This window comes from Puccinia triticina, chromosome 6A, assembly GCF_026914185.1.
Source record: "Puccinia triticina chromosome 6A, complete sequence".
NCBI classification, from domain to species: domain Eukaryota; kingdom Fungi; phylum Basidiomycota; class Pucciniomycetes; order Pucciniales; family Pucciniaceae; genus Puccinia; species Puccinia triticina.
Window position 1 is genome coordinate 487004 of NC_070563.1, and position 25701 is coordinate 512704.

The 25701-nt window shown below is 47.4% G+C and overlaps 3 protein-coding genes across 3 annotated transcripts; 1 reads left to right on the forward strand and 2 right to left on the reverse strand.

Annotated features, from left to right (window-relative positions):
- Positions 1 to 14817: 14817 nt before the first annotated feature.
- On the forward strand, positions 14818 to 18511 carry PtA15_6A47 (uncharacterized protein; the record flags this gene model as incomplete). Its single annotated transcript, XM_053170189.1, has 9 exons — positions 14818 to 15974; positions 16043 to 16119; positions 16182 to 16390; positions 16464 to 16698; positions 16767 to 16820; positions 16897 to 17428; positions 17908 to 18015; positions 18091 to 18400; positions 18488 to 18511. The coding sequence occupies 9 exons, from the start codon at positions 14818 to 14820 to the stop codon at positions 18509 to 18511; spliced, it is 2706 nt and encodes a 901-aa protein (XP_053020974.1).
- A 298-nt stretch (positions 18512 to 18809) lies between these two features.
- PtA15_6A48 (uncharacterized protein) lies at positions 18810 to 19551 on the reverse strand (the record flags this gene model as incomplete). The annotated part of the gene is made up of 2 exons (XM_053170200.1): positions 18810 to 19114; positions 19191 to 19551. 2 exons carry the CDS (start codon positions 19549 to 19551, stop codon positions 18810 to 18812), a joined length of 666 nt encoding a protein of 221 aa, XP_053020975.1.
- Positions 19552 to 21850: 2299 nt separating this feature from the next.
- Positions 21851 to 25459, reverse strand: PtA15_6A49 (uncharacterized protein; the record flags this gene model as incomplete). The annotated part of the gene is made up of 7 exons (XM_053170211.1): positions 21851 to 22872; positions 22960 to 23207; positions 23281 to 23495; positions 24242 to 24277; positions 24348 to 24815; positions 24893 to 24949; positions 25058 to 25459. The coding sequence occupies 7 exons, from the start codon at positions 25457 to 25459 to the stop codon at positions 21851 to 21853; spliced, it is 2448 nt and encodes an 815-aa protein (XP_053020976.1).
- Between the last annotated feature and the right edge of the window lie 242 nt (positions 25460 to 25701).

Below are 25701 nucleotides of genomic sequence, written 5' to 3' on the forward strand. Positions count from 1 at the left end.
CAAAGGTCGTTAGAGGCCGGGAGACGGGATCCAAGGCGCGCTCGTCGTAGCCGCCCATGATATCTCCCAACCCATAACACGCGCGCCCCAAAAACGACTCCACGAACTCTTCAGTTGCTGGCGGTGTGCCCGCGTCTCGAATTGTCACCCTGTTGAGTGCTTGAAGATCGTGAACAATTCTAAGCTTCCCGTTCCCTTTGAGCACACAAAAAACGGGGCTCGAGTAGCTAGAGGTGGATTGCTCGTATAGGCCATTTCAAATTCGTTCCCGGATGATGCCCACGTATTCCTCCATCTTAGCCGCAGGGATAGGGATCTTCCGTTGTTGCCAAGGCTTGTGTTCAACCACCGGGATAATATACGGCATCCCATAGTCGTTCTTCAGCAGGCCTCGCTCCTCTTCCGTGAACGCAATAGAAAGGTTTTGTTCCGCTAACACATTCTTGATTAGGGCCAGCTCATCGGGATACAGCCACCCCTCGGGTCCGAAGTTAACCACCGAGAGACGCTCTTCGGTCACTCTTCCTTTGGGCACAAAAGGACCGGCCAAGGCGCAAGACAAACCCTGATATGGGTCTCGCAAGAGCGGCGGTTGGCGGAGAGGGGGGTTCAGCTCCTGTGGCATGGGCAAATTCATTGGCTTGACTTTCTTGGAGACCGGTTTATACTTGGCTGCCATAGCCAAGTATTCGCCTTCTCGCCAGACTCTCGCTAGCACCGCCTGCGCGCCGCACCTCAGTCCCGCTTCCACCAAGAGACTCGTCCAATGCTCCGACCAATCCTCAAACGCCACTTTATCTGCGAGGGAAAATCCAGACAAAGCTTCTTCGCTCACGTATGTGGCACTAGGCAGGGTTTTCGACGTTTTTGGAGCATCACGCCTCGGAGGTGCATCATGGTCGGAACTTACTTTCACGCCATGAGCTCTCCACAAAGGCCCAAACACCAAGCTCCCCTCTTCGCAATCCACATGATGTCCGCATAGTTTTAGCTCGTCTCGGAGCTTCGCGCCGTCGGAGATTCCAAGTCCTAGTAGAAGAGCGCCAATATCCAGAGAGTGGCTCACCAGAGTGGCACGAGATAGGGTTTTTGAAACTAAAGCGGCATCACGCCTCGGAGGTGCATATTGGGAGGAACTTACTTTGTTACTCCCAATCCTCCGCGATGGTCTGCATGCCCGAGCATCTAAGTTCTTTACAGGAGTTAGTTTAACCTCTTCACGGAGGCCGTCACAAGACGTAAATAGTTTAGCCTCTTCACGGAGGGGGAGTAGTTTATTCTCTTCGCAGAGACTACCGAGGTTTGGCTTTTGAGCCTTTTCCTGAGACGAGAAACAAGAGCTTGTGGAGGGTTCCCGAGGTGGGGCTGAGGCCTCCGCGAAATGAAACGAGGATAGTTTATTCTCTTCTCGGAGACGCAGAGCAGGATTTCCGTGGTCGAAAGTACTGGGCAACAAATGGGGCGGCAAGGGACGGCTCACAGCGTGGCATGTAATGCTTTCGACGTGTGTAGATAGCCCAGGAGGTGCACAATGGATGGGACTTACTTCTACTCTCTCCATGTCCCGCGACTTCCCTTTTTCCTCCTCACCCGTACCTCTTCTAATGTCCGACTGAGATTGAAAGCTGAAATGGAAATGCAGGAAAATCTTCTTTTTGATATTTTCGATTATCTTGAAATGTTTTTGAGTTTTCTGTTTACGATGATTTGAAATTGAGTCGAAGAAACTTGAAGGCCGGTAATACTCTGAGAGGAAAGTTGATCCGTCGGCGAGAATGCGAGTATCTAGATTAAGACTGCCGAGCCCCGGACCAACGTTGTTCATAAAAAAGGACGTTCCTCCACAATTTTGTCGAAGAATCGCGCCGAGTGACTCAGCACGCCCTTGCGACCGTGCCCCGGGAAATCACGCTCCCAGCGTCCCGTTCCCGTCGCACACAGAGAAACCTCAATGTTTCTGCCTGTCGCATCCGGAATGATGAGCCTCTCGCCAGTCTGAGAAGAGAACGCCAGCGTTGCCACCACATCCATCAAGAAGGGCCGGCCTAAGATCAAAGGACCGTCCATCTTTGTAATCCAAAAATGACAGGTCTTGACCAGCGATTTCCCAATTCGGATTTGCATGTCCTCTGCGACGCCCATCAGTTTGCAAGCCTGATTATTAATACCGTAGACCGCTGATGTGAAATTTACTCTGGGGCTTAGATTAAATTGATTGGCCATTGTGTCAGAGATTAAATTCAGCTGAGAGCCCGAGTCGACTAACGGAGTGGCCGCAGCTTCGTCGTCGCCGATGAGACATGGAAGATAACCCAGTGGACATGAGTAGAGGTTGGGTTCAAATCCCAAATCCCTGTCGGATACTTCCGCCAACGTTCCGGAGTTCACTTTCAGTTTGTCATTTCCCACTTCCACTCTTCGTCTTGAAACCCATTTCTTCATGCCTTCTGCTATTGACGGTGAGATGGCCATGAGTTCAGAGACTGTGATGTCGGGTACCGGCAAGACCAAAATTTTCCGTAACACGTCGTCCACAGCATTAGGATGCTCCCGGGAAACCTCCCTCTCAAAACGAACCTTAGGACCCGTGGTTTTCTGGGTTGGAGCCCGTTTGGGGCCCGAATCTTTCGGCGTCTCCTGAGTATCGGAATCCTCAGCACCACGCTTGAATAACACCGGCTCCTCATCCATGACAGACGCTTCCTCTGGAACCGGGACGACCGACGGACGCCTCACGGAACGCTTAGCTGCACTTGAAGGGGCAAGAGGGGCTTTGTAGGGCTTTGGGTCCTCGTGCCTCTTTCTTCCCACGGGATCAGCCTCATAGACTCCTGCGAAAGACTGCGAAGAAGTTGCAGGGGGACGCCAAGGCTGGAGAGACCCGCATCCTGCCTTGAATCCAGGGGTTGGTTCCGTCGCTGCCTGGCCGGTAGATGGTTTGCCTGGTTGAAAAGACGCTACCACGTGTCGTATGGGCCTGCTAGAATCCCAAGGGATCATAGCTCCGTTTGGAAGGAAGAAATTCGTCCCTCGGTGCTCCACGAGGTTGGCGTCGATATCCTTTTGCAGCTCAAAACAGCGAGCGGTCCCATGGCCCTCCCTATGACAATAGAAGCACACCATAGGCCCTCGCGGCCCTTGAGATTTAGACAAAACAGCCGCTAACTTCTGATCCAACTTCTGTTCAAAAGCCTCAAACATTCTGGTAAGATCGTCCATGGTAGGGACGGGCTTGTCCGCCTGAGGCACGTCCTTGGTCCGCCAATCTGTTCCCATCTTTTTCATCACTTCGTTCGCTTCTTGGATTGTCGACAATGGTGCTGGCTTGGTGGCTTTTGAATCCTCGAAAATCAAAGCGGTCTGGCGCTGCATTACTCCGTTAATCGCCTTCTTGAGGACCTCAAATTTCGGCAGCTTAAAACGTCTGTCGGCAGTAGTGATCATAGTGTCGTCCTTGAACAGTTGATCTCTTATTCTTTCCTGAACGCCAACCGAGAATGTCTGGTAGAATTCGTTGCGGATTTCTTCCGCAGATTCAATATGTCCTTTGGCGACCAGATATGACTGTATAGGCTCCCATTCTTTCCGAAGAGCTTGATAGTCCGCGACCGACGATACGCCACCTCTAGCTAACCAGCCGTCCTTTAATGATTTGATGTCGCTGGTAGTGAACTTCGCTGCATCGACATCCTCCCAATACGACAACATAGATGCCTTTAGCTTAGGCCAATCCGGTGGGTCGTAGCCTTCCAAAGTCTCCAGTACATTGAGCAAGCTGTCGTCCACAAAAAAGAATAACTGCTCGGCCATGTCCCGACCGGACGCTTTATCCAAGCGTGCGGCAACCTGATATTGACTGAGAAACCGCACGACGTTGGTGCCATCGAACTTCAGACTCTTGCCATGCGGCGGCTTGATCTTGACGGATTCGACGACGCTGGGTTCGGCCATGATGCTTTGGTGGATCTTCAGACTGAAAAACGAAAAACGGCGGATAGGGTGCGGCTCACAGCGTGGCAGGTAATGCTTTCGACGTATGTAGAGATGCCCGGAGGTGCTACTATGGAGGGGACTTACTTTTTTCTCCCCTATGCCCCGCGGCTGACGTCCTACGACAACAATGAAATAAAATTATTCCGGTCTTGATCCTGAAACGAGGAAACTGGGCCGGCTTTTGATGATTCTCGAATCGCCCTGAAAGAAAAGCTCGAAAATATCCAGCCTAAGACCGCCAGTCTGTCTTGAAATCCTGAGGCGAGACTGTAAATCTTGAGGTCGCTGGTTTGAAAATATGGACTCCTGTCGGGTCTGAGCCGTGGCAGTTGGTTGAGGGGAAGGTGCTGAGTGCTGCCCTTGTTGGTGATCCTGCGAGAAAGTATTGGGAAAATTGAATAAAATGATAGCGGTTGGGGGGGAGGGATTTGTTGAGAGGGGACGAGGGGGTTGGAATACCCTTGGCGGTTTTGGTGGGGTAGAAAAGCTTGGATAAAGATAGAAGGAAGCCGGCGCGGTCGTCGGGATTATTGGGAAGTGATCAGATGAAGGGAAACTCAGAATACTCAGGTACTCAAAACTCTCGAAGTATGCGGGGAAGGATCGACACGATCCGGGATCAATAAACTTCAGAACTCAAAGATTGATGATATTCCTCGTGGTTTGGAGGTGGATACCATGCAGATCCTTCCTCCAAGTTCGGCTGAACTTGGATTCAGACCCGCGACATGCCGCGCGACGAGCCCTCGTGCCCGCCGCGCCTGTACAACTAGAATGAGAAGAGGAAAAAAAAAAAAAAAAACAGAAAAGATCTACCAAAGAGAAACAACCTCCACAAAAAAAACCAAAAGGAGCAAACAAATAACTAACCCTCCGCCAACTCATCCTCTCCAACGCGCGCGAAGAAGAAACAAAAGGAACAGAAAAGAAAGACATGAGTAAAAGAAATGTAAAGAGTGGAAACTGAAACAAAACCAACAAGACAAAAGAAAAAAGAATAAGAAGAAGAAAATGGAAAAAGAGAGGGAGGGGGGGAAGAATGATAACAGCTGCTTGAAAGGTCTTGAGGGGGTCGCGTGCGCCGCGCCGTCGGATTTAAAGCGCCTTGATGATCCTCCGGCCCTTTTTCTGGTGTCTTGACCCGAAGTACGCGCCTGAACACCACATCGTCAAAAGCTCGGTTAGCAAATAGGTGGACCCGCATGGGAGACAACAAGCTGACACAAGCAATAGTCGACGACTGCATACCACGTTACCCTGAGAATGAACCTCCGACGCCGGTCCAAGTCGACGCGGTGGCTAATCTGGTCGGCAGAAGTCACACCTTTGTCATGGCTGGGACGGGTTGTGGTAAATCTCGCATCTCGGAGATGTACTACAACCTATTTGCCAAGTCGAGGAAGGCCGTCATCCTTGTGCTGAATCCGCTCAATGATTTGGGCGACAATCAGGTTCTAGAGAAAACAGCTGCCGGGTACACTGCTGGTAATCTGAAAAATCAAAACTTCACGCCGGAAGTTGCGGCCAATATCCAGAAAGGAAAATATAATTTTGTATACCTTAGCCCGGAGGTATTCTTGAACAACGCCATGTTTTCCAAAATCTACCATGACTCATCCTTCCAAGATCGCCTGGCCTTGATCGTGGTGGATGAAGCCCATATGATCTACAGCTGGGGACTCGTTGCCAACAAACAAGCCAAGAAGTCATCCGCGCACAAGTGCCATCAAGATCAAGCCGTATTTTGTTTGTCGTACGGGGACCTGGGCCGTCAAATGATGGCTACCAAGAACACACCTGTCCTCTTCCTTTTGGCAACATGCTGTCCTATTGCTGTCACAGAGATTCTTAAAAGTCTCAAAATCCCCGAGGTTAATATCAGCTTCTCCCGTGCTGAACTTACCTGGCCAGAGCTTCGAATACTGCGATTCCCGATGGATTTCTCCCTCAAGTCGGCCAAAGATCTCTTAGATATGTTCCCAGGAAAAGACAAAGTTGAGAATGAAGCAATGGTACCTACTTTGATATACTCTAGGTACAAGAAATGCAACACTTCAAGTCATGAAGGTTGCAAATGAGGCTCACAATACCGCTGGCGAAGAATTTAATCCCAATAGTCCCCTGATTCGCAGGTTTTATGCCAGCACCGGCGACATGGACAAGGAGGATACGATCTCCGGTTATGAGCGGGCTGATTTTTCGTGTATCTCATGTACGATGGCCTTGGGGCTTGGCCAGAATTGGAAAAGGGTTCGGCGAGTGATCCACATGGGCCGCGGCGATCCATTGTGTATCAGTCAGATGATTGGACGTTGCGGGCGCGATGGTAAGACAGGATTGGCAATCCTTTTCGTCGAGAAAAAGAGAAAATTTGGTCTGAACACCCCGGAAGCCATCAAGAAGGCCGACAAGCAAGCCAATGACACTCGAATGGATGCCCTCGCCATCACGCCGGTCTGCATCCGCATAGCCCTTTCAATAGACAACTTGTGAGACATTTTCATAAGCTGAAATTGAATATGTATGGCAAACTTACTTTATTATTGGCGTGATTTCAGGCATGGATACATACCCATGGACCAAGACAATATAAATTACATCCACAAAGAATCTCGCGAGGTTACTGAAAATTTTAAGCCATGCAAATGCTCTAATTGTGCACCCAAGGAGGCGCAGTATTTAAAGGCTCGAATGAAACAGATTAGCAATAAAAACTTTGATCCAATCTTAGAAAATCCAAAAGAAGTACCTGGCCCACTTCCGGTGACAAAACCAACCGAGAAACTCTCGCATGTTGCCAAGCCAAAAGAGCGAGATCTCAGACCGATCGAACTAAAATTGTACTATATATTGATTGAGTCATTCAAGCACTTTTTTTTTGAGACTTACAGGCGCCCGCAATCCTTTTCACTCGAACAAATATTTGGGCCCACAGAGGCCGATGCCATTACAAGAAACATGGACAGCGTTAAAACTAGGAGTGATATTGCTAATCATGTCGGTGGAGAACAACTGAGCCGCGAGTTAGATATGCTTGAAGAAACCTTGAACAACTTCTGAGATGGGCCAGATTACCAAGCCTATTTGAGGGAACTAGACAAGTACTCAAAACATATTGATAATGAAATGGAGCGGCTCCAAAACTTAAAAAGAAAGGTCCCAACCAAGGAAACAGCCTGGTCAAAAAATCAAGCTAATTTGCCAGAGCAGTCAACATCCACCCAAAGTATTGCCGCACTTCCAAGATCCAATGTACCCGTGCTTGGAGAAGGTGAAGGAACGCCAACGATGACCCAGGTTCGAAAGCCAAGGGCTACCGCAAGACAAGTGGAAGAAAACCGGCGGGTGCGTGCGGAGAACAAGTCAAAAAAGAAGGAGCAGGACGCCAAAAGGAAGTCAGAAAAAAAGAAGAAGTGGGAGGAGGACAAGATTGTCCTAGAGGACTTCAAAAAGACTTACGCTGATAAGAGACCAAGAATTGCGTGCGTAATCAATCTTCATCTCCGCTGTCAGAATCGTTGTGGCTGCTGCTTTCGCAGTTGTCCCTGCCACTACTTTCCAAATCATCCTCTGATTTGCCTGGTTCTGAATCTCCCTTTGAACTGACATCTGATTCACCGTTGTTTTCTTGCTGCATTTGATTTTTGAATTGGTGGCTCCAGTTCTTTACCGGTGGCGGTCAAAGTTTGTTGAGGCGTTTCCCCTTCTGCATAAAGATTTTTTTCATTTTTTTTATCCCTGTAGCGTAGAAATCATCGACTTCCTTTGGGATATGTTTGTCAAGCTTGCTGGCAACGTAGCATAGATCGTTTTGTCGACACATCCGCAAGCAGTTGTTGAGCAAAACTAGATCAATGTGATTGTGATGAACTTGTCCGATTGCTTCCTTCGCGCAGTCTGTTATCAATGTACCTACTAAGTCTTGGAGCTACAAAGAGAAAATAGTCAGTTATTGGCAAAGAACTCGTATTTAATATGAAAAGATTAGAAAAAATTGTACCAAGGGGACAATTGGAGAATACACATCCTTTAGTCAATCAATGTTAGCGCCTTGACCAGTGTGATTGAAGAAGTGCTTTAGCCAATAGTTTTGGTTTTTGAGGTACCGATCCTTTGCAACAAAATGTTTTTGTTTTCCATTTGGCGCAATAAACATTGAGTGTTTGATGAGTTTTCCGAGTCCTGGGGGTAAAACTTCGTTGAGAAGCAAGATCATTCTGGGAAGTTGGATTGAGTAGTTTGTAAGTTTCTTGATTCCTTTCAAAAGGACAGCCCAGCGCTTCCAAACATTCATGATCCAACCAATATCTCCGGCTTGCATTGCCAAGTTACCCTCAACAACGGTTGCGAAATCAGACAGTCGCAAGATCAAATTCCTTAGCTTTGGCAAGGTATGAAGTTTGGCAGCTTCCTTAGCCTCAATCGAAAAAAACGCTTGTAAGTTTCATCAACGATTTCTTTGATCCTTGTGTTAGAAAGTTGTGGGAGCTTCTCCGTAAGATGTTGCTCTGCGATCCCCATAACAACCCTGTGGATAGAATAAACTGGTTAAGAAAAGAAATAACACTTTGAACAAATGAAGGAGATCGTATAAAACTTACATGAGACAATGTACTAGGCTTGCTTTCTGAATCTTCTCGATGTTTTTAATCATGCTAGTGAAATCCTTTTTGTCTAGCATTTTCTTGAAAGGTATACCTAATCCGTCCAAAATTCGCCAGGCGCCTGAGTCACGAGCATCAGATGTATCACCGAGTTGCTTGGAGTAGATAGCCTGACCAATGTTCCACAAGGTATGCGCACCACCCAAGATCGTAACAATGTTAAGGAGACTTTCTTCTTCGTGCCTGCTTGGTATGCGTTGTGTTCAGAGAGTTGTGATATTAGTACAGGTTGCCAAATCACCATCCACCACTTGAACTCGAGAGGCAAAATCGGACATGGAAGCGGTTGATTGATCAACAATTGCATTGAAAACTTCACCGGCCCCTTGAGCTGAGTTATCTGAAGCAATCATTAGCTTCAGCATCGTGATATCTGGGATCTCGGCTGATATTTATTCAACAACTGGCCGATTTTTATTGACGGATACGTAGGAATCGGCTTGAGTGGCAAGATGGTCAAGGAGAGCTGAAGTTTTTTGGCTTTTTATAACCAACTCCCACTGAACTTCCACCTGGGATGTTGGTAAGAACATTTGAGAGTGGACGTCAAAGCTGCTTGCATTTGACATGGCCTGTTGGTAACTTTCAACCGTGAGATCGGATGCGGAGACCGACGAGACAAGCTTCGGATTTGGGTGATTGACATAGCCCCATGTGCCATGGAACATGCGACTAGAGTGGCCAACAGATTTTGTGTGTACTCTTTGTTCGAAATTGAGATTATAAAAACATAAAAAGGCCCCAAGGGATGGCGCAATTGGTTTGGCAATAGCTTGGGAGATCTGAAGGCAAGACCGGCGTCCAAGGGTGTTCAGCGCAAGTTGAGCGGTCCTTTGAGAGGAAGACAAACCAATATAATTTAAAAAGACGGAGACCCAATTGGTGACCCCGCTGGCAAGGAAGGTTACAGAATTTGTTAGTTGGGGCCCGTTGTTTCTTTGGTTTTTGACAAAAGCAAACATTGCGCAGATGGTTTTGGCAACCTGTATTAATAAAAAAATAAATCAAAATCAGTCTTGAGCTGCTAGCCACAACAAAAAAAGTAGTAAAACCTTGAAAGACTGAGGAACATACCATGTAGGCTTGTTTGTTGTGATCAAAGGGCAAGTTCATGTCAATCTCATCTGTTGGATTGACTCCATTTCCATCCAGATTGGTTGGAGGGATGGAATTGTTCTCTTCCATTGGCTCATCATCATCATTTGCTAGATGTGGATTGGTGGCCGTGCCAGGTTGAAAGCTTAGCTTGGGGTAGATTAATTGAAATAGGAAAGGCATGTGGGCTGTGACAAGTTCGTGGTCTCGAGTATGTTTGGATTCTGGCAAAAAGATATCTTCTGTAATTGACTTTGTGCTGTGGTACGCGCCCTCCGGGTAAGCGCCACTCGGCGGTTTTTGCATCTGGACGATCTCTGTTGCCTGTTTTTGCACATATAAGTCAACAAAAAATTAGTAAGATTGAACAATTATGATACATGGAAGCTTAGAGATAGATGAAAATACATTACCTCGTCAAGTATGTATTTATCTCATTGAGCTTTCCCTTTTTTTTTGACAAACAAAAGCGCTGAGCGTTCCGAAGAGCTTCAAAGTAGACTGCCATCCTCGCTTAGTCCTCCAATATCGACGTTTAAAAGCAATGGTAGAATTGCTGATTGTCAGAAAGGAAATCAGGAATGACTTCGGAGCATGATTCATCTTGGAGATAATGTTTCAGATCGCCGTGATTTTTGAAGTTTCCGTTTGAATGATCCTTTTCTTGTGGTTGAACTGAATGTTTTGTCGGACCATGTTGAATCAGAGGAATTTTTAAGAGGTCAAGAGAAAGGGAGGACGGTAGTTGGATTTGGGATGATCAGACTCGGATAGGACGGTGATTGGATTTCGGATGGGTTGTTTTTTGGATGATTGGAGGGACTCGCTGTATGCGGCGGGTTGAGGGAGAGAGAGGGAGGTCAAAAAAAAGTGCGGCCGTTGAGAGGAAAGTCAGAAAGAGCGGAAAAAAGAAGGCCTGCAATGAAAAAAAGAGGGAAGGAAAACGTCATGGGTTTGCCAGCAAGCGGCAAAGAAACTCAAAGGTTGAATGTTTTTTTCGGGCATCAGGGGGATGGATTGCTGAAAATCTGAATACACAGTTTGATAACTAAAATTACAACCTTCATGGGGTTAGGAGGAGAAATGAACTTGTTGAAAACTCTGGGCTGTAGGGGGTGGCGACATTGTCTACCACCAAAGGATGCAGATTCTCTCAGGCCAAAAGGCCTGATTAGTCATAAGAGGACCCTGGCAAGCGCGGCCAGAGGGTACTCATGAAAATCAATTCAAAAATTGTAAGTTGACATGCAGAAACTTGACTGACAGTGAAACTGCTGTTACTCAAATATTTCCCAATGGTTGCAATTTGTCTGCAGTGGCTGCACTGAACAAGTTGTGAAAACAATTTGTGGTACATATGTTTCTATCTTTTCCTTCTCTGTTGTTGCTACACACATGTTTCTCACCTGTCACTCATATGTCACATCATGAAGTCTATGGCAACTCTTTCCCTCATCTCCACTTGCCATTGGCCTTGTGTCCGCTGTCTTCAGGTACAGTCACTGTTTCTTTTTCTTCGTGTTGTGAAATGAGACTCATCCTTCCACACTCATCTCCACTCGCCATCGCCTTGTGTGCACTGTCTTCAGCTCTTGTCTACTATCTAGCTCATCATTTTTTCAGTAGCACCAATAACCACCTGATATTCTTCAAATTCCCCTCCCATCTTCACACTGCTCTGGAGCCTCATATGTCTGCCAATACACTGTTGAATAGTTCAGATTGCCAGACCCATGTACATTGCAGTCTGCAGGTCAGGATTTTGGTTCAATGTGGCCAATTCACTACAAACATTTATTATTTTGCCCCAAAAAAAATAAAAGTCAACATGAAAAAAATAAAACCAAAATTTCACTCAGGGGAACAAACTGAGCATGCTGAGCCAAAAAAATAAAATGTCACAAAATGAGCAAAAATCATTGGAAAATGTTTTGGGATGGTTTTTTTTCATGGGCTTGAGCGGGCCTTGAGCGGGCCTGAGACGGGCCTGCCCCAAAAGCACATTGGGTCAGTATTAAAGGTGTTTTGCCTTGCCCTGGAAGCTGCTGGGTCTTTTGATGGGCCCAAAATCTCAACATGGGCTTTTGGTGGTCTAGAAGTATCAACCCGGGCCACTGAATAGCCCATGGGCCTTTGAATTCCCAAAAAGCCCACCATGAGCCCCCACATAGCTTATGGGCTCTTGGTGGCCCATGAAGATCCCTATGGGCCAACAGATACTTCCATCATGGGATCCCATGGGCTTTTTGCCTCCTTTCTGGGCCACAAAAAGCCCATGGGGAGGGTTTTGGACCACCAAAAGCCCATGAGGATATCAGTTGGCCCATGGAGATCTTCATGGGCCACCAAATAGGCACCAAAAGCCCATGAAGGTATCTGTTGGCCCATGGAGATCTTCATGGGCTACCAAGAGCCCATTAGCTATGTGGGGGCTCATGGTGCGAACATATCTAAGCCCCTCGTCCCCGCAGCGGCCGGGGGGCACCCATTTGGCCTGGGAGAGATGCAAGGCATTGAGTCTCTCCCACAGGGAGAGGACTTATGACAGGACCCTGGCAAGCGCGGCCAGAGGGTACTCATGAAAATGTATGAATGTTTAAAGCCACTTTGGCTCACAACCAAACATGATAAATGGATTCTGAAAAGATGGGCACATGTAGGCTTAAAGGGAGAATAATGTACTGCTAATTTCTCCTCAAAATGTGGTAAATGTTGGCAAGAAAAGCCAAAAATTTCTTTTAAAAATGTATGAATCCCGCAGTAATCACCCCGGGCAAGCGCGGGTCATGAAAGCCAAATAGGTTATGTGATCCTGCACGCCACAGAAAAAAAAACAGCGGCCTGGGTCATGTCACAGATGCATGACAGGTTTTCATACAGTACAACCGCGCAACAGCTGAATTCACTAGGTACATCATCATGTGTCAGAGGTGACCAAAACCAGTCAAAAGGGCTGACAAAACCTCCCATAACCAGACATCACACACGCCCATACAGCAAATATCACACTGTACACACATAACCTCAAAAACCACCAACAGCCAACACTTTCCCAGCAAAAGGAGCACGTACTATGTATGTATTTACATGACAGACCTATGCATACACATTACACATATGTACATAGTCACTGCGCGCACACCACACACTCAGCCGGAATCTGCCTCTTATCTTTTTTGCTGGCCTTCAGCTCCTCAAAAAATCAACATGGACGATCACTCCTCTGAGCTCTCACCACCAGGATTGATCAACTGTAAGTCAACTTGATCTTGAAGAAATTGTTGGAACTTGATACTCACTGGTGGAAGGGGTGCTGTTGGCTTGAGCTGCATTCATACCCGGCCCCTTTCACCACTCAAAACTGACAACTCACTTTCTTGCATCCCCTCCTCCTCTCACTACTAGGATCAATCAAGTGTGAGTCAACCTAGCTTGAACCAACTGTTGGTTGTTTTTGTTTAGTTGGAAGAGGTGTGTGGCCTGACCATCATTCAGGCCCGGCCTCTTTCACCACAACAAGTACGGCCTAACCACTTCCCTGGTGAACTGCCTCTGCCACTCCCATCTTGCCAGCTAACAACTACATACACAGTCACACTTTCCCCATACTCTCCTCAGAGGGGACTTCTGTTAAGCTAGGTATGTAGTGTGTTTGGCGCGTGTGATGTCAGGTGATGGCCTGTGATGACTTGTGATGATGTTGTTGTGTACACCACGGGCAAAGCTCAACAAAATGATTTCGATTGCCAGCCGATATCATTTTGGTTGGTCTGCCTGCAAGGGGGGACCGTCGCCAGACGGTCGGTGTTTTCACTGGAAAATTCCAGGAACCCTACTGGAAGGCAATCCAAAATTATTTTGGATCCCCAACGCACTTCCGAAGTGCTTTCGTGTGCAATTCGGAATGGTTACGGGCCGTCGCAGGTTTTGGAGGGCTCAAAACAAGGTTTCAGCAAGGTGGGTGGACAAAAGGGAGGCTTGAACATGCAACATGCTTCTGATCCACCCCAACCAAGCCCCTTGCCTCTGCCCCAGACACACTGTGGTATGGGGGCGCTGTTTTATATATAGGACCATGCTCCTGTGAGGTGTGGTCAGCCATATTCGGAAATATTCCGGGGAAAATCCAGGAAAAAAACCGGAATGGTCTGTTTCCTGGAATGAAGTCGAATCAATTTTGACTTCATTCCATTTTGGACGCTACCCGAATTGCGATTGGAATGGTTCCGGTACTTTGACCATACCGGAAGCATTCCGATCGGTTTTCGGTCCTTCAACCATACCGGAACGATTCCGATTGGTTTTTGGGTTTTCCTACACGGCGGGGGTGCTTCCTGGCCCGCGCGTTTGTGGAGACGACGGGATCACCGGCTCTGTGAAATCCACGTGGATTTCACTGCTCCTCCCGTCGTCTCCACCCTCCCGTGGAAAATGCGTGGAGACGACGAGCTTTCCCGTCGTCTCCACCCGCCTGGGATTTCCACGTCAAGAATGACGAGGATTCCACGGCCGCCTGCGGGATCGCGGTGGAGCCCACGAGCACAGGGGCAGCCGTGGATTTCCTGTTGTTCTGAACAACGAGGAAACCACGGCGACGGGGGCATCGCCGGTGGAAACGACAAGAGCCAACGACAGGATCTCCCCGTCGCCTGTTGGTGCATTCACACCCATCGTGGGCGTGGAAATGGCTGCCCATGGAGGCTCACAGACCTGTCGGGCATTAAAGTCCCCAGGTCTCCCTCCATCTCAGCATCTGCCATCCGAAAATCACCCGTGACGACCTACATTGGACTAATGTATAGTCCGCGTCAAACTGTAAATTAGACTACACAATAGTTCGACCCCGCACTCAGCCGCGCTCAGCGTCTCCCAAGCCTTCTCACCACAATTTCTGGTCATTTCGACCAACTTGTCTGTTTTCATGTGCCGACCCCCGCACCTCCCTTCAATTCCCGTCGATGTCACTCACTTTGGTTTGCACCACTCCTCATTCACGTACCCAAACCACTGGGTTTTTTTTTCAACCACCATCACGGCGAGCACACCACCAAATCACTTATTAAAAATGATTCCACCCAATGGCAACCATCAATCACACTACAGCTCCTCCCCTGGCCAAGCTAGCTTACCACTTAGTATTTCGCCGCCGCCCGGCTTGTGGGACATCAACCAGCTTGGCGCACCCCCTAATGGCCATGGTCCCCTTGGAAGCCGTCATTCTCCTCACAGAACTCAAGATCTTGACGGAAGTCATCTCGGCAACACTCATCACGGCGGTCTTGGTGGCACTCATCACGGCACTCTCAGCGGTACTCATCACGGTGGTCTTGGCAGCACTCAGCGCGGCGGCACTCATTACGGCGGTCTCAGCGGAACTCATCTCGGCAGTCTCGGCAGCACTCAGCGCGGCAGCACTCATTACGGCGGTCTCAGCGGAACTCATCTCGGCGGTCTCGGCAGCACTCAGCACGGTGGCACTCATCTCGGCGGTCTTGGAGGCACTCATTTTGGCGGTCTTGGTGGCCCTCATCTCGGCAATCTCAGGGGCAGTCACATTGGTGATCTTGGCGATTTCCGCTCCACCAATGCTGCTACTGGTCATGTTTCCACTGGCAATACTCATTACGGCGGCCCTGATCTCGCTACTGGCAACCGCAGCGATCCAATACCCTCCAACCTCAATCACCAAAGCGGTCATGGTCTCCCCGATGGGGCTGCCTCGCAGTGTCGCCAACAGCAATCTTCCAACAGGCCCGGTCATGCTGGTCCAGACCAATCAACAAACGAGCCACAAACCAGTCCGTCTAACACCAACCAAGCAAGCAATGCAACCGACCCAGCGAGAAAACAACCCAAACCTAGAAAGCCACGAAAAAAAAGGGCCGAAGGACCAGTTGAAACTCAAAGTAGCACACAAGCTGATGACCCAACTGCAAATGACTTGACCATCCCTGTAGTCCCAACCCAGCGCGAAACAATCACACGATTCCTCAATGACAACAACCCACCTCCACCAACCCCGGTAGCTGTGCAGCCAACCATGGCTGAGTTCATGAATAAGACAACTGCCGAGATACGCAAGATTGCCCATGATAAATCTAAGAGGGTCATGACAGCGGAGGACGAGGCCTTTTTCTTTAAGTTCTATGAACAACAACAGCGAGAACTAGCTGCCGCTGCAGCTAAACGACATGTGTCTGTTGGCATGGTCGAAGACCTGTTGTAAGTCATGCTTCCTTCTCCGGTCCAGTAGATTGGCTCTGACAGTTCCCTCAAATTTTGCCTAACAGGGGCCGGAAGCAGGCTGTTTGTGACCTCTCAAGTTGGAATAATTTCCAAATAAAACATGGAAACTTGTTTCGAGGAAGTAAGCAGTCTCTTATCTATCTCCAACTTCCATGATTTTCTGACGCAATCCTACGGCTTTAGAAGGGAAGGGTGTTGGAGGATCAACAGCTATGAGTGAACTGTCTGCCATGTGGAAGGCTATGACTCCAGAAGAACAAGCTGCTTATGATACTGAAAATCTTGTCGCCGGCAATGAAGATCAAGATGTTGCTGGATTGCGAGCCAACTCAGAATCCCTTCGACAGGCTGAGAAGCGTGTTGAAAAATGGATGAACACTTGGCAAAAAAAAGTAATTGGAAATAAATGAAATACTGTCCTTGTATCTGAAAATCAAGATGTTGACATGTATTATTATGTTGTAGGCCGTCCATATTGCTGCAAGCAATCATTGTGAAATTGTCATTTTTGCAGTGTCAACCCACCTCTGCGATTACAGTTTCCAGACCGTGCGAGCCACACCAGGTGCAGCTGAATTTGTCCGAGAAATTACATCCACAGATGGATTGAGAAACTACCAAAGCCGACTCCAAGCATTTCTGACTGGTGCCCAATTAAACAACATATCAGCTAGTCTTGGAAAGAAGAGAACTCAAAAACGTCAGTCTACCATCAATAATCCAAGATACAATTCATTGGTACTGACATCTACTTCTGTGAACAAACAGGTAAACCTAAGGCTGAAGTTGATACCGCGCGCAGCAAGCTCAACGAACTGGTTGGTGAGTCAAAAACTTATGTGTAGCTCAATCCGGTTACTTTGTTAAATTTTTTTTATACATTTTCCATGGATCACAGATCAAGCTACTGATGGAAAGAAAGACAGCTGGTCGTGGCAAGGATGCGATGACGCACTGGGCAAGCTTGGCTATAAAGTTGTGTTCATGCCAGGACATGTTTCGCAGGCTGATTGGATCAAATCATACAGCAACAGCCTCCGAGGAACTGAGGCGAAGTTAATCATTGAAGATATTGACAACGGACTGATCCGAGTGATCCAAGATCAAGACGCCCTGATTGGCCGCACTCGCATCATCAAACAGAAACCTCAACGGCATGACTCTTTGCAACCGGGAACTACCAATCAGCTTAGTGGGGAAGACGGCTCAGCTCATCGCCACCTTCTACCTTCTAAACGCAAGCGCCAACCACCAAAGCCCAAACAAAAATTACCAAGAACAAGACCAGCACCTAAAAAACAGCGTAAGAGGGTCCGGGCCCCTTCATTGACTGCCGAAGAACGAGCTCTAGATTCATCCTTCTCTGAACCATCCGCAGTTCCTAAACGTCGAAAAACTCGACAAATCGTAGAATCGGACTCTGACAGCCGGTGATTGCGTTCACTTGCTTCATCCATCTTTAGCTCTCTCAACACGATTTTGCTTGTTGTTGCTTTCTATACTCAAGATCTTTCATGCTCCGGTTCTGAGTTCCCGGACAGCTTCTTGTCCAATTCTGATGCGGCCAATGATAACTTGTTCTTCATAATACCTGATCTACTTACTGAGTATGAAAACTTCTCTCAATGCGTCCAGTTGTTGTGAAATAATCCGCTGCGGCGTAGTGGCTATTAGACCTAAATCTAGGGCCAACCGCAAGCTGTTCCAGCTGCCAGGCAACCTCGCCGCAGCTCATCAAAATGACTTCTTCTGCTGTGTACGCAGCAGCCACATCCAGACCTAATTGCCATACTCACCAACCACAGCGCTAAATCCCTCGGTGAACCCTCACAATCCTCCGACAAACTTATGTACCCATCAGATTCAGAACCCTCCAACTGACGTTATTTAACCCTCCCCGCGATCGAAGTCGCCTTCTCGACATAGTACCTCTACTGTGCCCGGCTCGTCCAACGAAGGCCCGCCCGATTCGATCATCCCACATCCTCTTCCCCCACTGGGCCAACCTTGCAGAACGGTAAGCTCGCTCTCTCGCACATTTCTCTATGTATCTCTGGTTGCTGGCAAGGCACAGATGCGGTCTGCCCTCCAGAGCCCGCCCATCTACCCCTCTACTCCATTCCAGCAAGCAGGAACTGACGTTAAACATCTTATTTTTAACCCTCTCCGCCATTGAAATCGCCTTCTCGACTTACTACCTCTGCTGTGCCCGGCTTGTCCAACAAAGGCCCGCCCGATTCGATCATCCAACCTCCTTTATCCGCACCTCCATTGATCGCATCGTCGGCAGCGATCTGGGACCAGCCCACTCGGGCTGCTCTTCTCACTTGACCAACTCGGCTTCTGGTTCACCCTCTGCTGCACATCGACAACCCACAGAGGCACTCTTAACGATCCCTAAGGCAAGCTCTCTCTCTCTCGCTCTCTGTGAGCCAAGACTAAGCCTAAATTGATCCAATCGATCTCTCCTTTGGCCCGCTCACGCTCAGGTCTGGCTCCGGGCGCTTTACTAGCCTACAACGATTCCGGCTCTGTAGCCTGCACCTTCCTTATCTCCTGGGACCGAACTGCTGTATCGGTCAAAGAGATGCTAGACCACACATGTTTGGTTTCCCAGACTTGTGATGGCCTAATGTCTGTCTCTCGATGGCTCCGAATGCCCGCGCTACCTGTTGGAGGAATGAGGAACACTCCTCCCTGCTGCCCTCTCAAACTTATTCATTTTCTCGGCACGGGAGAAACTCGGACAGATCTGTCGTGTTAACATGATGGTTGTCTTAATGGAACTGTAGTAAAACTACTGTACTAATACTATGAGGGTGACGAGCACCAATCTATTGGTCCTGCCGTCCTGTCAGATCCGAAGAGATCGAGTCCATGGATTGTCGTGATCCGCTTGCGCTTCGTCCGCTCCACCGTCTCCACAGTCACCTTGTTCGTCTTCGACTTCTCTTTCATCCGGCTCGCCTTGGCCTCTTCCTTGGCCTCCTTCTTCAGCGCCTCTGTCTCGGCCTTCCTTTTCTTCTCCACCTCCTCCACACTCATGTTTTCCAGAGCCTTCTCGACCCTCCATGCAGCTTCTCGTATAGCTCCTCGTCGTGCTCCGTCAACCATTTCTTACATCTGTTTCGTCGGTTTTAGTCTCTGTGTGTGTGTGTGTATCTGCTTTGAGTGTGTTTTTGGGGAGTCGACTCAACTTGGATATGCTCGTCCCATACTCGCAATACTCGGGCGGGAAACTACAAACTGGAAGGGAAGGATGAGTGTCTTTATTTCTGAGGAAAGGCGGCGTGTGAGACGGACTCGGGCAGTACAAGGGCTTGATGGCTTGGATGGGCTGTTGAGCAGCAGCATCGGCACTCGATGTCGTTGGTTGTGAGTTTTCGTTCTCGGCGATGGCCATCCCGATGTCTATCGTCTCGAATGGTGTTGGTGGCGGAGGGGAGGCAGAGCGAGGTGGGAGTCCGGGTGTCCTCGAGCTTGTCTTCGTCTCTGCGCAACCACTGCGACTGTCCACACTTCCCAAACAACACAGTTCAACAATAATCGACATTCTCAAGACAACACCAATCGGCTATCGGCTCAAACACACGGAAAAATGGCTAGTGCTTCAGACATCTTCTAAATCCCAAGAGATACTAATTTGACCCTCTTTCGTTCTTTCAAAAGTCGGCTCTGTTCAACTTCCAGTCGCTTTTGCTAGTGATCCTCTTGATCATCTGCACGTGTACTTATCTGAGAGCACCGGCGCCTAGTCTCATCGATCGCAACAAAGTGAAGCGGTGACTGAGGCGATTTGTGATAAGATAAGACAAGCAAATTGGTAGATTTAGTGGAGGCCAGGTTTGGAGAACCAATACCCGTGCCGTGGACCATGTTCCTTATTGTCAGGTTCACGTTCTTACAAAGGTACCTGTAAGTTGGTCACACAATTTTGCACATTAACAAAACGCAAATATAAAGCTGGTTAGGAGTACATAGCTTTGAAATGGGCTTGTTGTGGTGCTGGGCCATAATCCTTGTGAGATTCAATCTTGTGGGATAGATCCATGTTTTGCTTGTTGAATGCTGTGGACCTACCCAAGAAAATTGACAGCAAAAGATAAACACCAAGGAGCTGTAGCTTGCGCATATATTATCATGAAATAGGAATGTGGACATCTTGCCATTGGTAATAAATTATCTGACTACAGCAGAGAAACTAAATCAGTTTAGGAGTGATTTATGTTTCAATATATTTTCTGTTATTTACATAGTAATTTTTAGCACAGGTTTATCTGACAAGAAAATTAGTCATTTGTTATATTAACCAAAGTCCATAATAATCCAACTGCTCAACCAGGGGTCCAGGATGAGGATGAGGTCCCAAATTCATCTTCAGAAAATATGGAATTCTGCTTTCAGCTTCCACTTCTGCATTGTATTCATGCTTTGTGAACTTGATACCCGTGTTGAAGCAACACTGAAACTGCAATCTGCCTAAGGAGATGCTGTCGCAACGGGTCGTAGGTCAAAAGTATGTTCCAAACCAGGTGTCCTGAAGTCTTTGTGCGCTCTGATCAAGTGAGAAAGAGCTATGTACACAAAGGAACTTGTGGACTGAAGTGCAAATATACATACAAAAATTTGTGATCCACTTGCGTGAGCACACCTGCTGTCCAATTACTTAGAGTGGTTCTGACCTATGCTTAATAGATGTGCCAGTGTTGTCTGAATTTTAGAGATGCTTTTCGTGTGCTAGAATGGTATTAGTTTCAAGTATTAGACACTTCCACCATATTGACAGTTTGGTAATGAGTTTGCTTCCAAGGAGGTAGGAACCATCCCACCCAAAATGACTCAAGTCACCAGCCTAAACAACATTCAACTGTGCAAGCCAAAGTTGCTTCAATGAAGTTATGCTCCAGAAGGGACACTTCATGGCAAGACATAATCTTTGGCTTTCTTCATTCAGTTTGTTCCTCTGCAAGTAGATTAAAAAAAGAACAGACACATTCTTTCTACTGGGCTAACCAAATCCACCCAAAATATAACATACATTTGTCCCAAACATTTAGAAATGTGTCAGTTCAACACATTCTGGAATCAGATATAAATCATGAGACCTTGAGTTCCAGCAGGATAAGAACATCACCTCTTTGATTTCCCAGGTAATGACATTTTCAACTGGTAATGCTCAACTTCCCTGGCCTTTCTCCACTATCCATTTCTATTGAGTTGAGCAAAGCTTTAAATTTGTTGGTGATTTAGTGTGAGACCGGTCTCAATTTCTTGTAGACATGTTTTCTAGAAAACAGGCAACCAACCATAGTTCCTCTCTCTAATCAAGAAGTCATTGCCAATCAAAGCCAAAAGTTGCAATCATTGTTTTCTTCATACAGAGCAATTCTCATAAGCCCTTTCAGAACACTGCAGTCAAACTAGGAAGGTGCATGTGGAAAATCTGTAATAATCAGTGGAATTCAAGACCCATGCGGTTGCCACCAAGATCTTGTGATACATATTTCACATCTCAGACTGGGGGCTCTATTAAACTGTGTAACAAAAATGAGATGATGAGATGGTCATGCCCGCAAGCTTCAACATCCGGAGTGACATTTCCATTCATTACTAGATATTAATAAAAGCACTTGGTCCTGTTGTGAAAAGAACTGTTCAAATCTTAGTTTGCTGTTACGCCAGAAAAAATACCAACAAAAACATTTTGAATGAAATGATGTTTATTTGTTTCTAATTCTCAATGTTACATGCTATGCAGATTCATAAACATCTGACTGATTTTCTCCATTGACTCGCTTTGTAGATAAAGCTCTTCTCAAGTATGCATCAAAAATATCATTCAATGGGTAAATTCATGCCGCTGGCCCAGGCAACTGACCTGTCCAACTTCCGTCAGCAACATCTTTGCAACACAATTGATGGATGCAACGTGGTAACATATCATCAGCTCGGTGGGTCCATTGTTGGTTAAATATGCTGCATTGGAATTTCTTACCATCGGCCAATGCATTGTTCAAAGCCTCTTGCTCAAGCGCAAGCTCAACCTGATCAGCAATTGGCGCTAGAAGGTCATCGTCGTCATCGTTGTCAAGATCCCCATGAGTCCGTCCATCCTGGGTGTTGCTTGGTTCCCCGCTGGCATCATTTTTGGAAAGGAAGTTACGGAGTACTGTTTCATTGACATTGTCCAAGGAGTTGCCGATGGCATTGTCAAAATCGCCTCGAACCATGGATAAGTAGCCACTTGCTTTTAAAAAATTGAGGCGCATTATTTGCTCATTCCAATCGTTTACTAGTTCGGCGTCATTCTCATATGGTCCTGAGTTCGAAACCAGCAACACAACCTTGGAATTCCAGTGCAGCTGGAGGGAGGATATCTCGATGAAATAGTTGTGGAGGATGGCTTTAATCGGGTCAATTTGGTCTTCACTTGACAATGATTGTAGTATCGGATGGTCCGTAACAGGCTGCAGTCTACTGTAAACCCAGTCCGTTTCCGAAGAGAGTCCAAACATCAGAGGAACAATTCGCTTGTGTTCCGTGACTGCCCAACGAGTGGCTCTCCGGATCTCTTGGCCTATACGTTGGACTTCTTCTTCACCTCTGGTTAGACGTGCGAGCAGTCTCATGCCATCTTGAGTGTCGGCATCAACAGCCCATGGCTCATCGTGGTTAGTGAAGACACCATCATTCCAGAATGGGCTGTCTGCTTCCAATCTCATTAGCTCATCATACTCGATGCGCGGTAGCGTTGGGATTGGGGGCGAGGCAAGGTGAAATGCATCTACGTGTCGGTTGTACGTGTTTAGCACGGTTTGCAAAGCTGCCGTTCGCTTCCGTATTGCAATCACCAATTTTTCTTTCCCGTCTGTCCCTAAAAATGGTTGATGCATACGAGTACATCAGATGAGATGAAGGAAAGGTTTTGTGATCTATTGGGACAGAACGCAACATCACATACCCAACTTGGAAGCTAGACCTTTTCGGACCACATCAAGAGGCCTCTTTTCCTCAACTAGAGCAAGGAACTTTTGTCTGAGTTCGGTTTTTGCCCACCACACCTTGAGGAACTGAGACTGCGTCTCCGCGGTGACACCTGCCAAGACTTCCTCCACGCCAACTCGCTCTCGTTGCTGGTCAATCTTGGATTGGATTTCCTGTAAGAATCGCAGGCGCGCAAGTGCCTCCTCGGGTGTCCGTATCTCTTCCCTAGACATATACAATGTCAGGATAATAAGCACAGCCACAGGATTGTGTTAGAAACCGGTCAGAAAAATCATACCAGGCCTCTATCAAATCTTGTTCCAACACCAACAGTCTCCCAAGCTCAAGCTTTTGTTCTTCCTTCGCATGATCTCTATTACTGTAGTAGTTCCTTTCCGCAATCCACTGCGCTTCGAGGAACTGAGGTGTATAGTTCTCATCACAGTAGTGATTAAAATGCTGGTATATTTCTTGTAGTTTGACAGAACAGGATTCGATGCTCTCGAGTGCCAGCTGAAGATGTTCATGCATCCAATCAACTTGAGATTTCTTATTAGCATCAGTCATGCGTAAATTGTACAGGAGATGAATAATCAATAGTGCATATGACAAGTTTGCATACCAGCTCCATGTTTCAGTTTAGCAGTGTAGTAGGCACATTGCCGAGCAATTGCCTGCAATCGATGAATCCGGGTCGCACTTCTTAGTGGTCCAACCAAGTCAGATATCCCGGACCACAGTCGCTCCATCCCCTCACCGTTGGATAGGCCCCACTTCGTGTTGTAGCGGGGGTTGTATTTGATCTGACATGCCCAATTATGGACATATGCATGAAAAACGGATGTGCCGAAGGCAACCTGATCAATGCGCCTACCCAATAGATTCCGCTTGAAGACCAATGTTTTGATGTCAGTTAATGATCTTACATTTTGTGAGGTAAGATTTTAAGGCAGCACAAAGCATTGAGGTACCTTTCTAACATGTGCATCTAAGTGGCACCCAATGTCGTAAAGTACTCCAATTTTTTTGCTAGGGAAAGCGTTCAGTATATTGTCAAGGATGCTGACTGGGTAATAAAGTCTAGCATGAACATGCAAGGATTTAACGAATTCAGCCACGGTGATTATATATTGCTTAATTTTTACTCACTTTTCACCAGTTCCCTCTATGTTTGTCAGCTTCAATGGTATGTCATGGCGACAGCAACTGCCAAACAGGCCAGTATCATCAAACTTGTCCCAGGAGGAGGAGTTACGCACATCATTTGCAGCTTTGTGAGAATCAGAGCAAGTGGACTATCACATTATACCAATGATGAGATACAATTACGTGCCAGTGATGAGACAAAGCAAAAAAAAAACTCACCCTAAGGCCTGCAGAATCTCCTTCAGTGGACTCAAGTTGAACCTCGTGGTTGTTGATTTGTGAAGGTGGAATAAATATCGATGGATAGTCGCTTTCGGTAGGAACATCATTGCTTGCAAAATGGTGATGCCTATGCTGAAAATTACCATCCATAGCTATGATGGCATAGGCATCATCAACTTGGCTGACTTCGTCTGGTTTTTCGGGGCCAAAGCAAGAGGGGCACTTGGATGCCCAAAAGTCTTTCTCTTGCATTTGAAGCGCAACATTCAGGAGATCCTTTTGAAGAATTTGGATGCGGCTGTAGATGTCAATAGCTTGGGAGAAAGGAGTGCGCAGCTCGCGAGGATTTCCCAATCGACTGCGGGCTAACAAGGGCTTTCTGGCTCGGGTTTCTTGATGGCATACAAGGCCTTTGATAAAGGACGTGTACGGCACCGCCGTCTCATACCACAGGGATTGGTACAACTGAACAAGAGGAATCGCAAAGGCGGTTCGTGGTTTGGTTGGTGAGGCCGCAAGTACCCATGATAGAGTAGGCGTACTGGATCGGGGATGCACAAGCAGAACTCAATTTTCTGTGCAGGGGATTGATCTGTGAACTACATATTTAAAGGCTGATTCAGTTTCAGGTCAATCGGAATGTATCCAATTTACTTGCCATGTGTATCTATCAAGTCTACGTCTCGAGACCGCCGTGTGGCACACACACATTTGTCAAGGGGGTCGAGATATTCCAATGAGCTAGTCCAGTTTTGAGTTCGGTACTGGCAGGTATAATAAGCGGCAGTCATCGATTTTTCCACGGATTTCCATGCAGCTGAGAGTTTTTCCTTTTGAATAGCATACTCGGTGATGATCTCTGGAGGCAGGCGGGTGTCGTTCTCATTGGGTTCCTCGCGACGATGGAAGTCGTCATGGTATGGCTCGGCCGGGGGTGATACATGAGGATCTTGGTCAGGACGACGAGGGATAAGGAGTAAGTCAGCTCTCATGGGTGGCCGTGCTCCATCATTGTTGTTTGGTGTCTGTAAGTTTACCGGGGCTCGTCGATTGCGTACAGATGTTGGTGCCCGGCGGAGCGCAAATCCAGTTCGTCTTCTGGAGGGCATTGATTACCGAGCTGGTTTGCTGGGTGTGGGGGTAGAGGATGGACAATGAGTATGAATACTGATGAAAGTGAGAGAGGAAATGTTAGGATACTCACATGCAGCTTTTCAATCCTGATTGGGTCACAGGTAGGTGGTGAGTTTTTCGGTGAGCTTGCCAAGTGTTGGTGGTGTCAAAAGTGAGCTGGGGTTGGAATCGAACCGAGGTGAGGAGGGGGTCCAACGGTGAAGTGGCCAAGTCGCTG